We start from the raw sequence: 16,562 nt of genomic DNA on the forward strand, positions 1-16,562 counted from the left end.
GACACATACTCATTCACCTACTCATTCACATGTTCTGAGAAGGAGGAAGGAAAGCAAAGAACCCCTGGAAACTCTGAAGAATTTTTTAGATTTGGATAGTGGTAATAAAAATGCGCACGATATTATATATCTTCTACTAATATATAAATTTGTTAGATGAGCTGAAACAAAGTGGGACAACATTTTATATATATATATATATATACATATATATATATATATATATATATATATATATATATATATATATATATATACATATACATATACATATACATATACACACACACACACACACACATTATACGCTTTGAGTACATTTCTCTCATACAGACCACTGGATGTTCAACATGGCACCTCAGGGTAAAGACTCTCTGAGGATTTAAGAAGTAAAATTGTTGCTCTCCACAAAGATGCCGAGGTGATAAGAAGATCAGTATCACCCTGAAACTGAGCTACAGTACAGTGACCAGGGTCATACAGAGGTTTTCTAAGACGGGATCAAGTCTGTTCGCCAGCCGTCGATCCACAAGGAAACCCTTTACTGAAGCTGCTAACCGGAAAGGCGTCAAACAGTTTCAATTCCATGCCCAGGAGGAATACATAATGGTGCTCACACAAAATATTTTGTCACGGTTAATTAGGGTGTACTTATTTTGTTGCCAATTATTTAGACAATGATGGCTGTAGTGTTATACAAGCTGCACACTGACTACCGTAATTTCCGGACTATTAAGCGCATCAAAATATAAGCGGCACCTGTGCATTTAACAAAGATTTTTATTTTGAACATAAATAAGCCGCACCTGTCTATAAGCTGTCTACACTGAAACTAATGAACTTTACACAGGCTTTAATGAAAGACAGTGTCTGTTACACGGCTTGTATCTAAACAGTAGCCTACCAAGAAAGTCATTGTTCACTGTCTTCCTCCTTCCTTTTACAACTATTTCTCTCGAGAGTTTTTCTTTTGTCATCGTCGTGCGTTTAAAAATCACCATCGGTGAATCTTTTCTCCCGATGCCGTGCAGCTCAGAACAGGTGAAATTTTTTCATGCCCGGTTGTTTTCAGCGTGACGAATTTTTCGCATTTCCTGTAGACAGTCCGAGTGAGCGGCAGGTCAAACGTCAGAGGAACATCATACATATTTATGATGTGGTGCGGCCCGATTCAGTGGGAGCGCATCTGATTTAATATAAAAGAGTTTAATTGGTTCACCTGAACCCGTTCGCAATTTCATTGGTCAATTGTTATGGGGCTCATTTTTTTGGCTTGAAATTTGTGAAACCAGGAAAAACCCAGGAAAAATCCATAAATTAGCCGCTTCGTTGTTTAAGCCGCGGGGTTCAAAGCGTGGGGAAAAAGTAGTGGCTTATAGTCTGGAAAATACGTACTCAAATAAATATCAAAGTGATTAATGTTTTATATATATATATACATATACACGCAAGATTCTCTAATAAACTTTATACCTATTCAATCAAAACAACCTCTTCACTCTTACACTTTTCCTGTGTTTAATCGTTAATTAATCTTTTTTGCCTTGGATTTACATTTGTTGAGACCCCATAAAACACATATGCAAATTAGACGTGGGGCACAAAAGCATTTAAATGCATCTCTGAATAGTTCATAACATATCCAAAGGGATCCATGCTATAACAACCAACACTGATGGACGTGCGATGACCTCGGACAGATGGACAGCAGATTTCGGGCACGCTTTCCACCACGTCCCACTCATGAAGGTCTGAACAGAGGCTGTTGTGCTTCGACAGAGACTCCCTTTAAATCTGAATGATATGGCCAGCGGGCAGTGGGCACTCCAACTACAGACGCCTGCCTGAACTTTACATATTACAGAAGGCGATGGAGGAAAAAAAGACATGGCACTGAAACGGCCGCTGTGGGCCTTTATTTAAAAAAAAAAAAAAAAAGTTCAAGTTTCAACACGATCCAACATTCCAGACATTGCTCACCCACCCTGTGTCTCTCTCTCCTTTACACACACACACACACACACACACACACACACACACACACACACACACACACACACACACACACACACACACACACACACACACACACTTTAACACAAACTGTCTTTGTATCAATCAACAGTGGTCTTTTCTCTCGGGAATGGTGCGCTCTATCATATGTGGGCATCTCTCAGTGAAATGGTCCGCAGTCAATTAACAGAGTTCACTTGAGACACACAATGAACATGATGATGAAGATGATAATAATGGGGTGGCCTAAACCTAATACCAACCGTTTAACTTCCTACTGAAGGGGTGTTAAATACCAAGGTGATGCCTAAACACTCTCCCATATCTACAACAAGCAAAAGATAAATAAATAGTGTGCATGAATTGAAACAGCTGCTTTAAACTACGCTATTAGCTAGTCAGTGCTATATGAGCTAGTTAGCTTGGCAAATAACTAGCTAGGTAGTTAGCCATTTAAGCAGCTAGCTTGGCAAATAACTAACTAGGTAGTTAGCCATTTAAGCAGCTAGCCAGCTAGCTGGGCAAATAACTAGCTAGTTGGTTAGCCATTTAAGCAGCTAGCTTGGCAAATAACTAGCTAGGCAGTTAGCCATTTAAGCAGCTAGCTTGGCAAATAACTAGCTAGGTAGTTAGCCATTTAGGCAGCTAGCCAGCTGAAAGATCAGTGATGTGAAAATAATAAAGTACAGCAAGTGTATGTTTTCATTAATAAGAGCCTAATAGCAGTTGTGTGGACCTCAGTACTCTCTATAATCTTCTATTGTGAGGCAAAATTTCAACAAATCCATCTCAGAGACTAATTCCGACATGGGATTTGGGGGAAAAGTAGCTCAGTGGGTTAGATGAAGTGGTGGAAAGTAAGGAAGTAATTGTAATTTGGTACTGTACTTTATTTTTTTCCTCTTATCTGAAATTTACTGAAGTATTTCCATTTCTGGAGACTTTAACTTTAACTTCACTACATTTCAAAGTCAAATATTTTACTTTTTACTCCTCAACTACTTTTTGCGAAATCAGTCGTTCCTTTTTTTTTTTTGACCTTATAAAAAAACGTAACTGGTCAAACATGCAGCAAACCACCAATCAGGGGAGCGCGAGCTTTGTTTTGATTGCCGCTTGATGGTATCTGCTTACACCGACAAAGTTCAGCGTCAGTTCAGCAGCAAGCAGAACATTTTAAAAGGAATAAATGATGGAAGAAGCTCCTGACATCTGAAACTCTTGTGACAAAAATTATAATAGAAACATTACAGCCATAATAAATTATAGTACTTCAGATACTTGAGTACATTTGAAGGCAAATACTTTTGTATTTTTACTCAAGTGAATGTTTAAAGATACATTTACTGGAGTCATATACTTTAACTCAAGTACATTGTGTACTTCATCCACCACTGGTAAGATGTTGAACTTCACATCGGCCCTTGAGCAAGGCCCTTATACCTTACCTGTTCAGTTGTATAAATAATTGTAAGTCGCTCCGGATAAGGGCATCTGCCAAATAGTGTGCAAGTAAACAAAGGTGTTTCTACATGTTATTGAATCACAGGGTGGACTTATTTTTCCCTTACCTTGTGTCTGAATGTTAATATTAATCAATAGAAATATTAGTATCTAGTCATTATTATTTAGGTAGTTCTTTAGCCAGTCTGCCATTTGATCACTACATTGTACAGAAAAACAGTTATTCAATAATCTGGTTAGTTTTTTAGCCTTGTAATCAGGTAGTCTGTAACCCAGTCAGTTAGTTAGCTATCTAGTCCATTAATCAGTTAGTTCATTAGTAATATAATACATCTGTGAGTGGGTCAGCCTGGTAATTAATTATCCAATCACTTACCCAGTTAATTATTTAATTGTTTATTTACCTATTTATTAGGTCACGCAGTTAGTTAGCCTTTAACGAGTAAATTGGACAGATAGATGGTTAAGTTTGTTATCCAGTCAGTCAGACAGTTAGTGATTAAGGCTTCGGATTTTGGATCGGAAGGTCATGAGTTCAAATCCCAGCACCACCAAGCTGCCACTGCTGCGCCCTTAAACAAGTTCCTTCATGCTCCCCTGCTCAGTTGTAAATAGCTCTGGATACTGGCATCTGCCAAATGCCATAAATTTGAATGTAATTATTTGAGATTCATTGAGTCAGTCAGACACTTAGTAAGGCAAGTAGCCAGTTGGTTATGTAGCCTTTTAATAAATTGGTCTGATAGACTCCAAAGCTCGGACCTTCAAGCGACGGTTGAAGAGCTATCTCTTCCTGAAACACTTGGTTTTTACAAAGCAAACTGGAAAGTGCAAATTTAAGAGTTGTAGTCTGATTTATCTTAAGTTTGTAATCTTGCGTATCAGTGTAGATTTATTCATTGCTAGACAGCACTTTTGTACGTCGCTCTATACACGGGCGTCTGCTAAATGCCACAAATGTAAATGTAAGTTAGTTATACAGTCAGTCAGACAAGTAGTTAATTACCGATTAGCGATAAGGGTGGGCCGTCTCTTATCCCAGAGATCCCTTATATCTGTGTTATCTTTTAGCTACGCTGCTATTGCTAGTTCTGCCGAAGTCCCTACATACACCCTGACCACACTGTATGGTGTTTAACTTTTATTTAACAATAAGGATACTTAATAATGATCATTTCTCTTTCCCTGTCGCCTGAATTCTCGAGGTCCTTAGTAAGTCAGTGAGCCAGTCAGTTAGTTTGTTATATAGTCAGGCGGATAATTATTTAGTCAGTCACTCAGATAATCACCTGTGCTGTATGTGTGTTCTAGTACCCATCCACAAACAAGTTGGAAGTTATACTATTATGGGAAGGAGCGAGAAGGTTTGAAATGTCTCTCGACATGCGGACATTACATGCAAATCCACAGCGGCAGCTCAAAAATCATCTGCAGACAAAAAAAAATAAAACATTCTGCTCACAGTAGCAGCCCTGAGATTTAATCTTTCATTCCCAAAATGCATTTTAACTACAACCACTCAGCTACTTTACACCATGAAATGCTGATCAGCTGGTTTGGATTCCGCATCTGCAGTTCAGGAATCTGAAGTGAGACATTTCCTTATCCATACATAGCCAGCTAAGTGTCAGTGCTGGCTTTCTTCCCACAGCAGCAACTAAATCTATGAGAATGTGTGGCTGTGTGATTATAACCATCTCAATAAATACTGCGACTTACTTCACCACTCACACTTCCTACTTAAACACAAGAATAGCAACCAAAGGAACTTTTCAGGAAACCAGATTTTGATCCATACTGAGATTACTGTATTTGGTGTCAAAAAGTTATTGCTTTTGAAAACCAGTCCAGCCCCAGTGTGGGAATTACATATGATTTATTAGTGACCTTATAAGAATACAGAGGCGCATTTGTTTACTTTACATTCCAAATCACTGTGTTGAGAGTTTGCGAGCTTGTTAAAAGTGGCAACATGAAGCTCCACCTCCAAAAGCGACCACTGAAAGGAGAGATCTACTACTGCTAATCCAGAGCAAGGGATTTTATAAACCTGAACCTCCTCAAAGTTGACCCAGAATCTTTTGGCTGGGTCAAAAATCTACACTTCCTTCCTTTGCCTATCATTCACTTCCTGTAAGGGTGTGACAATTTGACAAAAGCAGTACAAGGTTAACATTCCCTGCCAAACACAAAAGCAACATCTGAACCAGCTTCCTCGGGCTGACCCACAGACAGCAGAGATAATGCAGTATAATCAGACAGTAGACCAGAATCGTTTTAGGAGAATGGTGCACAGTAACCAAGTACATTTAATTTAAAGTATTTCTATTTGGTGAGACTTTTACTGTAACTTCATTACATTTCAAAGTCAAATATTTAACTTGTTACTCAAATTCATTCAGTGAAATCAGTCGTTCCTTTTTATTTATGAGGATAAAAATGTAACTGGTCAAACACGCAGTAAGCCACCAATCAGGGTTCGAGCACAAGCTCTGTTTTAAACTCATTTTGATTGGTGTATCTTCTGATCACCAACATACAGTTCAGCATCAAATCAACAGCAAGCAGATCATTTAGAGAGGAATAAATGATGAACAAACTCCAGACTTCTGATTTCTGAAATAGTTGAAAAGAAGGTTTTGAGCTCATGATCATTTTAATCAGTGTTTGACTCATTAATATCATTTAGATCAAGTCGGTGTGTTAAGATTAACCAAGAGTCTTCTCACATGAACTGAGTTGAATAAGCAAAGAGTCTTGTGACAAAAATGATATTAGGAACATTATAGTGGTAATATATCATCGTACTTTGGATACTTAAGTACATTTGAAGGCAAACACTTTTGCAGTTGAGCTTTTACTTTTACTGGAGTAATATTTTGTTGTGCATCTCATCCACCACTGGTTTAAGAAGACATTAAAAAGTCAGAAGTCTCTGTTGTCAAAAGACCTAAAGGACAACAGTGTTCATCCGTCGGCTTCAACAGTGTGCTTTCTCATGACATTATCTCCAGCCAAACAGGAAAGTGTTATTATTCTTTCCTCAGCCTAAAACAATGGATTTCTTACCCAAGCCATTTGGGCCATGATGAAAAGCACTGCTTAAGAGGAAACTCAAATTTTCCTTCACTTTGCTTTGATTTGAAGTGACTGATTTAAGACCTATACTCTACCAAAAACATTAGGCAAACAGTAACGCACTGCAATTTCGAACGTCGAAGACGATAAAGTCTGGATGTAAAAACATTTTTAAAAATTGGCGAACTGGACCATCAAAGGAGTTTGTGTTCATTTAACGTGCCCGAAATAACGTTTGTGCATTCCCGCCACGGCAGAACGAAGCAATTCATCTTTTTAACAACTTGTTGTGAATTGTTGAACCTTTCCACCTCCTGTATTTTAGCACAGGATGAAGAGATGTTTGTTCTGCCAGGCCCAGATGGCGTATATGCATAATGGCCACGGTGCTGTATGAAGCTCGCAGGCTAATGTAAACACGGCGAACTCTCCCTGACCAATGCCTCTGACGTGGTACGATCGCAGCAGGAAGTGAAAAGCTTCAAAGAAAGGAAACAAAGAGAAGGAAACGCAATCTAGAAAGAAAATGATAAGTCCTCTGGCTACGTATTGATGGCAAGGAAAGAAATGGACGTTTGAGGGTTTAGGGACGTTTCAGAGAACGACAAGTTTTATTGGTTTAAAGTAAAATTTATTTTTTCTTTTTTAAAATGTTACAACATGGGATTGGGTGGAGAGCATTATTTCTTTTTTCAGCTTGTCTGTAGAACTCTCCAAGATTCTTGGGTTTATATCACTCCAATATAACTTTTTCCTGCTCAAAGGTGAACTTATGTCCCCAGTTTCAGCCGATTGTACTACCAATTAGGTCGATATTAGGCAGGCGCATCTGAAACGCCAAACCGTGTGTGTATGTTCTGCGCTTGCATAAGAGAACAACTCTCCCATACCAGCAGGTGGCAGTCGTCAGTATTCGACATCCAAACAGGGAACCCGGAAAGAGCTAGTCCTGGGAACATATAAAGCAACAGCAAAAAAGAGCTGAAGCTGTCAAACTAGTGAGCTATGGCTCTCTCCAGGTCACCTCATGTTCTCCTTGTTGCTACTCTGACTAATGTCCTCTATATCTGGTCATTAACCTTTGATGGTTGTTCTCCATTAGGAGGAACAGTGGTTCTGCCATATTCTTTACAGTTGTACAAAATACAAGTGCCTGACTTTCAAAGTTTAGGATATTTTAGAACCAAACCCTGAGTGAAAACGTTCCCAGGATTAGGCCCTGGGTATTGGATATCAGCTGTGCGTTCCTGATGATGGATGTTTAGGTATGTTCTTCCATTAATGCTGGAACATTCCAGGAACATGTGGATTTTTACTGAGATGATACAGATGTGACTATATGATTTGCGCTGGATCTTCACAATGGTGTCAAAACGGTGACCTTTGAGCTGGATCTTCATCTTCTGAAAGAGGGTAAAGTCCCCAGGAGCCAAATCTGGTGGGAAGGGTGGGTGTTGAAGTAAGATCATGTTTCTTCCGGCGAGAAACTCACGTGTGTGGAGAGCTCGGGTGACAGTGGTCAGACTAGCAGACATGGTAGCGCACAGGGTCAGTATAGCACTAGCTGCACAGCCCCTGATGTACACCGGTCTGTTTGCACACTGAATTATGAAGGTCGGTGCTCCCTGTGAATGTGCGTGCAGTGTTGTCCTGCCAAAGTCTCGAAACTTTTTGATACCACTTTTTGAGCAGCCCTTTTTAAAAGCCCTTATGCAATTATTATTTTATATATCTAAGCAATTGAGGGCCTTGCTCAAGGGCCCATCGGTGGCAGCTTGGTAGTGCTGGGATTTTTAAGCACTGAGCTACAACTTCCAATTACTTTTTAAAGCAACTGTAGGACTACAATTAACAGTTTTGCACTCAAGCAAGTAAACAGTCGATAACCTCAACAATGATGGAACTATAATGAATGGTTTCTTCTTCCTACAATCTCAGGCGGTTTTTCCTTGTTATCAACAATGGCGCACTCATTAGTGGCAAACTTACAGTTACGAATTTATGACCAAAATTTATATCTGCAATCTAATAATCTATTAGGTCACTTTCAAAGTTTGCTTTGCTTACTTAACATATTACAGACACAACACAATTCTGTACTCGGATGATTATTAAGGGCTTGAAATATACCTCTGAGCACATATACTCTCTGTTTTTGTTCATTGTTGTTTTTTTTTCCCATGGCCTACTTATGTTCACCTGGTTACATAACAGACACAATAGAAGGATGCGTATAGATGTGGCAGAGCCTCTATTCAGTGCCTCGTTTTGCAAAAACGCAGGAGGAAAATGAGGCTCAAAGGCTGACGAGGATCAAAGATATTGAGCAGTTCAACAACAAAAGCAGACTTCGTGCGCATATTCATTACACCAACACTGCGGTTCCCACAGGACTCAGACCAGACTCCAAATAACACGTTTCTACAAGAACGGAGACGAAGGAAAATCCTGTGCAGTTATCCCGAGTCAAATTAGCCTACAAGGTGCACCGAGGCTCGTATTCGTATCTCTAATAAGACAGCGGCTTGAAATGAGGCCAAACGAATCAAATATGTGCATGAGAACGTGCACTGGGTCGAAAAATGTATTAATATTTTAAGCAGACTTTGCAGTGATATGGGAATTTGAGAGCGATTATACTATGATACAAATAGGAGAGAAAGAGAGAGAGAGAGAGAGAGAGAGAGAGAGAGAGAGAGAGAGAGAGAGAGAGAGAGAGAGAGAGAGAGAGAGAGAGAGAGATTAAGGCAGTGATAGAGAACAAATGGTACTCACACCAAATATTCACACTTCGGACACAGTTTTGACGTTCACTGAGGGTGTACTCACTTTTATTGTCAGCTAAGGTTTAAATTCTAAATTTAAAGTCTAAATTTTTTTTTCATTGATTTTATTTACTCAATTTAAATCAATATAATAAAAGTGTATTGCATTCATTTGATTTATTCCATTTTATTTTTTATAAAATATACCACTTATTTTATACATTATTTAACCACGCAGAAATGTTATTTAAAAATGTTTAAAAATGTACACTGTTCAAATATTGATCACAAATCAACATTTGTAAATTGCTCTGTTTTGCTAAATTATGTGATAATTTTACAAATTACAGTACACTACCTCATACTGATCATTGTTTAAGACTTCTGGGTAGGCTAGGCCATGTCTCAAATTACTTCTCCATTCTTCTGGGAAAATGTTCCACAAGATTGTGGAGTGTTCTTGTGGAATGTTCCTGTGGAGTGTTCCTGTGGAGTGTTCCTGTGGAGTGTTCCTGTGGAGTGTTCCTGTGGAGTGTTCTTGTGGAGTGTTCCTGTGGAGTGTTCCTGTGGAGTGTTCCTGTGGAGTGTTCCTGTGGAGTGTTCCTGTGGAGTGTTCCTGTGGAGTGTTCCTGTGGAGTGTTCCTGTGGAGTGTTCCTGTGGAGTGTTCCTGTGGAGTGTTCCTGTGGAGATTTGTGCTCATTTGGTCATCAAATCAGCTCCTGATGTAGGTGAGAAGGCCTGGGGTGCGTTCCAATCGATCCTAAAGATGTTCAAAAGGCTTAAGTTCAACAGCTCTATAGCAGGAGATCTTCCACGCTGAACCCATGTGAAGGTCATCTTCATGGAGCTGGCTTTGTGCACAGAAACATGCTTGTGCTTCTTTTCAGCAGGAAACGCTGATGACATTTACATAGCAAAGTGGTAAAACCTGTACTTAGTCATCAGCCCTGTCAGTCTAATTGTCTCCTACTATGAAAGCAGAACATTCGCTGGTGAAGTTCTTGTCAAAAATCCAGATATCTTGCAAAATTAGCCTGTTCTAAATGCGAAAGGGGTAAATGGTTCGGTGTTCCTGTTTACCTTCATAAACAATGCTTTCTTCTGCAGCAGATTTCAGCTCCTGGGCTCTACCCTAATGTTGACACAAAGTGATCGGGATTTTCACCCAGGGTTACATGGAAAGAGGAAGTTGATAATGGTGTGTTAAAGACAGCGCTGGAACAAAGCCCTGGAATGACTCACTGAGGAGGTTCCTTTAGCGGCTCGTCCATCTGCTCGGTAAGGAATGGGATCAGGATTTAAAACGGGTAACTGTTGCAGGGAACCACATGCTTCTAACTGGGAGGCGTTTCGACGCACAAAAAGGAAAAAGGCTTTGATCCAACGTCGCTGATCGTTTAAGCTGAGTAGAACACTGGTGTATTAATATGTTAGGTGACGGGAACGAGCCGGGACGAGCTAAGTAAACCGAATTAGCTCGGTTCGTTGTGATAGTAATCACAAGTAGACCGCAGTAGGAGTGGGGACGCCCCGTGTGTAAACGAATATGTACAAAAAATTGTGATCGTGAATTTAGAAATACATTAGCCAGGATTCAGTCTATTATAAATTATTACATGCCTGGAAAAAAAAATTACTACACAAAACGGACTACAGTTGGGACTCCTGACATTTCCAGACAATTGTATAGGATGTCATTAGATTCATTAGCATTACATTTTTCCTTCACATGAACTAGGCCAGCTCCATGAAGATATGCTATATGAGGGTTGGAGCGGAAGATCTCCTTCTACAGAGCTCATATCGACCATATTGAACACCTTTGGAATGAATGTGAACGCTGACTGCACCCCAGACCTCCTCACCTTCTCATCTACGTCAGTACCCGGCTTTATGCGTCTGGATGAGCACAAATCTCCACTAGCACACTCCCAACATCTAGTAGAACGTCTTCTCAGAAGAGTGTGGAATTTTCCACAAAAAAAAAAAAAAAAAAAGGTTTGTGCATGATATATATATATAAAAAACATGCACAAGAGACTGAGTGATGTCTTTTCACACTAGGCCTTCTTTCCTCCTTATGATAGGTCAGTATTTAGCAAAGTGATATAAATGGAATGGCCAAAAATATGTGGACATCTGACCATCACACCTATGTGTTTCTCCTACAAAGTTAGAAGCACAGAATGATCTAGAATGGCGATAAATGGTGTAGTATTACAATTTCTCTTTGAAACCAGCTTGAGCATGACAACGTTATGAAGTTAGAGTGGGAAAACTCCTGCTCGGTGGTGTGACCTCAACCCCACCAAACACCTTTGGGATGAACTAAAACAATGAAACACCCAATATAAGCATCTACTGCACACAAATCCCCCGAAATCCAGTAGAAAGCCTTCCAGAAGAGTGGAGATTTTTTAGTAAATCGCAAAGAAGGACAAAGTAAGAACGCAATGTTCAACAAGTACACACAGGTGTAATCTTCAGATCTCCACATCTTTACAGTGTACATGTTGTAAGAATGTGTAGATACTCTATCCAGCATGTTGTTGAACTTTGTACTGCAATTCAGCTGTGAGCAATGAGGTTTCGTTTTCAGTTTTTATCCCATTATACACTTTATAATGGTAGCACATCATACTGTACACTGTTCACTGGTTCATTTGATCAATTAGATACATATTTAAATATATAACAATTCTCTATTTCAAGTCATAACTACATGCAGTAATGGCAATGACAATATCTTTTTTTTTTTCCTCACACAAAGCTTTTGGACTTTGGACTCGCATATGAGTGCATTTTCCAGGAAACGGGTTTGTGGTGAGGGAACATATGCAGGTAGTTGGTTTGAAAGAGGCAGATGTAGAGGACAGTGTAGTGTGGAGACGGATGATCCGCTGTGGCGACCCCTAACGGGGGCAGCCGAAAGAATAAAGAGTTTTATTTCATAATTTCTGGTGTGACTGTTCCCACTGGTGCATTAAAACGTTAACCCTCTCCTCTCCTTCTCTCAATCTCTCTGTCAAGTTAAAGATCCTTCTAAAGTACTAGTGACCACTTCGGATCCACCTGATTTATCCGGACACCCTGCCTCTGGATGGAGAATTCAATTGTAGAGAGCACTGTACAGCTACAGATGGTTCTACAACATCCGTGACGTTACTGGGCAACCAAAAGAACTTTAAAGACGGATCTGGACTGTAATTATTTATTGTTATTATTTATTGTAAATAGGCCACTTATGCATTTCATTGGCTGCGTACATGTACCTTGCAAAATGACAAAATTGTATCTAATCTAATCCAATCTAATTAATATCAATAGTCTACTAGAATGGCTTCATTTCTCTTTTGAGTCTGGTTCCTCTCAAGGTTTCTTCCTCATCCCATTTAAGGTTGTTTTTCCTTTCCAACAAAAAATTTATAACCTATTTATCTCTGTCAAAGTTTTATAAATGAGTTTATTAGAGGGACAGCACATGTAGGACGTTTTGAAAACAAGGTGAGGGACGTGAGATTGAGATGGTTTGGACATGGGGAATATCGGTAGGAGAATGCTGAGGATGGAGCCACCAGGAAGGAGGAAAAGAGGAAGACCAAGGAGGAGGTTTATGGATGTGGTGAAGGTTGGGGGTGAAAGAAGCAGATGTAGAGGACAGAGGGAGGTATGGAGATGGATGATCCCTAACAGGAGCAGCTGGGAGAAGAAGATTTATCTCTGTACAGTCACTTGGGGACGAAGTGCATTGTTTTAAAATAATATACAACTAAAACTGGAAAATAATCTTCGGTAATATTCAGACACGATATTAAATACATCTGTCCGTATTGGAGAAGCTCTCTCTAATACGCAGATTTTCACATCCTCTTCGTGGGACAATATTGTCGAATCGTACGAAGCGTTCGAGAGAACCACACTGAACAAAAACCTCAACAATTCCGAAGAACCTTTGGAAGAACACAGCATTTGATCCTGCAGGCATTTAATCGTTAATTAATTAATGTTTTGTTGCATCCTTTGCAAAAAAATAAATAAAAAAAAAGAAAATCACCTGAACAGCTTCCAAGGTGAAGTGTGTGACTAACCAACAGCTAAACTAATTAGCAGAGTTCATCGACCATCTGCTCCTCTTTTTTTTTTTTTGATGATCTGTACTTCCCTTAAGGGCCATGTGGCCAAATTCTGACTAGTGACAACAAAAGTACAGCTCTGAGAACATCAGCTTTCAGTAGAAGCAGCAAATAAGCACTAAACATCACATATCATCACTAAACACCCATAAAGCTACACTATATGAACAAACGTAATAGACACCTTTCCAGACATATGTAGTTCCTCCCCAGACTGTTTCCACAAAGTTATTATACACGGTGTCTTTGGAGGTGGAAGCATTGAATTTTCTCTTCACTTGAACTAGAAGACGCAAACCTGTCCCAGCATGGCAATGCTCCTGTGCACAAAGCCGGCTCCATGAGTTGGAGTGGAACATCTCCTGCTCTAGAGCTTCCACGCTATTGAACACCTTTAGTATGAATTGGAATGCTGTCTGCACCCCTGGTCTTCTCACCTCACCTAAATAAGTACATTTAGTGTCTAAAGCATAAATCTCCACAAGCACACACCAAATTCTAGTGGAACATCTTCCCAGAAGAGTGGAGGTTATTCTAACTGTTAATGGAAACTGAATAAAATCGGCTGTTCAAAAAGAAGTACATATGAATCTGATTAGTCCGATGTTCAAAACTTCTATAGTGTATAAAACGTCAAAAGAAATCTAGAGAACGTACACAAAACTGATCACATTAAATGGTTTGAGATGGAACTTGCCATCACCCACTTACTATTTCGGTTGGCCTTGATCTTGGCGAGGAGTTTATTCGCAGCGAGAACGTCTCCATTCTTTACAGCCAGCAGGAGGTCCTGCTCTTTTCCCATGGCTTTTCTCCAACCCTGACGAGTTATAGTCTCACTTCAGACGGGCTTAATCTTAGTTCTCCACAACATGCTGCATTTCTTCGCTTTCCAAGCATCACGTGGTTATTTCCTCAAACAGATGCTATACAGTCCGGTTCTTCTTATTCAGACGTCTCAATCGTCAAGAGGTTTGGCTTAAGCCATCCTGTTTATCTGTACTAAGTGCCATTCTCCAGCCGGAAACTTGAAGATCCTGTCCGGAAAAAAAAAATAATAATAAATAACGAGAGCCATCAAACCTGCGATCTCTGCAACGTTTCTTCTAACATTAGTGAGATAACTTAATGATGTAGGTCTCTGGGAAAAAGGTTGGAGATCCAAGACTCTCAACTATACATCAGAAAGCTAAGTGAGAGGTCCATGGCCTTTCATTAACAAGATCAGGACAAAAAAACAAAACAGGTCTTAGTGGAGGTCCCTGAGGACAGGATCGATGACTTCAGAAAAAAGTCATTCACAATGTGCATACAATGCCCAGTCACGTGATATACGTTTAAACAGTCATGGGAAAGAAATCATAGGGGGGGGGGGGGGGGAATAACATGGACAATGAAACAATTGGAAAAGAAATTAAACAAAAATTGAACTTCACGTGCGTCACGAGACAAAAGTGTTGAACATAAAAACTGCCCCAAAGCACGTGCGAAACATTTGTAAACATTTCACGCTTTTTTATATTTATTTATTTCCTCCTTAGATTAGTTTATTGTCAGACTTTCGTTATCCACACGTTATTTTTTTCATGCTATCTCGCGACACGCGCGATTTTCCACGCGACTGATTTCTTTTCACAAAAAAAGCGTGAAATGTTTAAAACTGTTTCCCACGTGTGGAAAGTAAATAAAAAAAAAGTGCCCCAAAGCACGTGCGAAACAGAGACGTGACATTTTTTTTTAAGTGGGGAAAATATACACAAATAGAAAATATTAAGGTGTAAAAACAAACAAAAAAAAAAGGAACATTGACGTGAAAATAAATACGTCACGTGGAAAAACTTCACAACAAATGCAGGTGAAATATTACGCAAAAAAATTTTAAAAGAGCAAAAATGTTTCAAGGTGTAAAAGCCACGTGTCAGTTTCACACGTGACCTTAGTGACTTTTGAATGCAATGCACTTTTTTTTTTATCACGCATAACTTTAAAAGTTTACTATAAAAACTCGAATCCAGGCTGGATCTAATGTGTTGTTTTACACGCACGCACGCACACACGCACGCGCGCGGCGCATATACAAACACACACACACACATACACATACACACACACACACACTGAACTCACCGCACGACACGAAGTTGTTTCAGTCTTAGAATCACTCGGCAGAATAATAATAATTGTAATAATAATGATTATAATTATAATAAACCATGACGCCATGATCTCCGCCTGGTCCTGTCCCTCATTCAGAAGACGGAAGCGGACTCCGGTAGCGCGTGAACGTGTTTGACACGCCACCGGGCGCTCGAGAGTCAGGCGGAGAAGCGCGCGCTCCCGTGCCTGTCGACTGGCTCCGCCCACAGGCGCATTTCTGCTGCAACTCCAACACGTGGGTTGTCGCTCTTCTCCTCTTCAGCTTCGTTACTTCCTTTCTTCTCTCCGTCCACTTTATTAGGAACACCTGCACACCTGCTCACTCGTTTCAGCCAAACATCTGGCCGAAAGCTGGTGCAAAAAAATAATGTAGGTGAAAATGCTTCATCAGAATGGGTGGAAGTTTGCGACTGAGCAATGGTTGCTCCATCTTCACCATCGTCCTTTAACTCTATCACCATCGTTTATGCTGCTGCCACTGCTCAAGATATTCTTCTTCTTTTTTCGGCTTCTCCCATTAAGGGGCGCCACAGCGGATCATCTGTCTCCATACCTGCTCCCCCCCCCCCTGTCTTCTACATCTGCCTCTGTCACACCAACTACCTGCATGTCTTCCTTCACCACATCCATGAACCTCCTCTTTGGTCTTCCTCTTTTCCTCCTTCCTGGTGGCTCCATCCTCAGCATTCTCCTACTGATATACCCCATGTCCCTCCTCTGCACATGTCCAAACCATCTCAATCTCACCTCCCTCACCTTGTCTCCAAAACGTCCTACATGCGCTGTCCCTCTAATAAACTCATTTCTAATCCTGTCCTCAACATCTTCAGCTCTGCTACCTCCAGCTCCACCTCCTGTCTTTTACTCAATGCCACTGTCTCTAAACCATACATCTCAGGTCTCACCACAGTCCTATAAATTTTCCCTTTCACTCTCTTCTAAATGAAAAGG

The 16,562-nt window shown here is 40.1% G+C and overlaps 1 protein-coding gene across 6 annotated transcripts in view; it reads right to left on the reverse strand.

Annotated features, from left to right (window-relative positions):
• The window catches only part of caskin2 (CASK interacting protein 2), a 69,470-nt gene extending 53,666 nt beyond the window's left edge, over nucleotides 1-15,804 (reverse strand). For 3 of the 6 annotated variants that reach the window (XM_083556436.1, XM_083556437.1, XM_083556433.1), the window contains exons 1-2: nucleotides 15,582-15,804; nucleotides 14,166-14,491 (exon numbers count right to left, since the gene is read on the reverse strand). In XM_083556436.1, the coding sequence (XP_083412562.1) occupies nucleotides 14,166-14,259 (94 nt within the window). In that variant the 5' untranslated portion in view covers nucleotides 14,260-14,491; nucleotides 15,582-15,804. The remainder of the gene's footprint in view (nucleotides 1-14,165; nucleotides 14,492-15,581) is intronic. The other 3 variants (XM_083556434.1, XM_083556435.1, XM_083556442.1) reach the window with 1 other exon arrangement.
• Nucleotides 15,805-16,562: the final 758 nt, after the last annotated feature.

Source organism: Silurus aristotelis (assembly GCF_946808225.1).
Source record: "Silurus aristotelis genome assembly, chromosome: 12".
In the NCBI taxonomy this organism is placed as follows: domain Eukaryota; kingdom Metazoa; phylum Chordata; class Actinopteri; order Siluriformes; family Siluridae; genus Silurus; species Silurus aristotelis.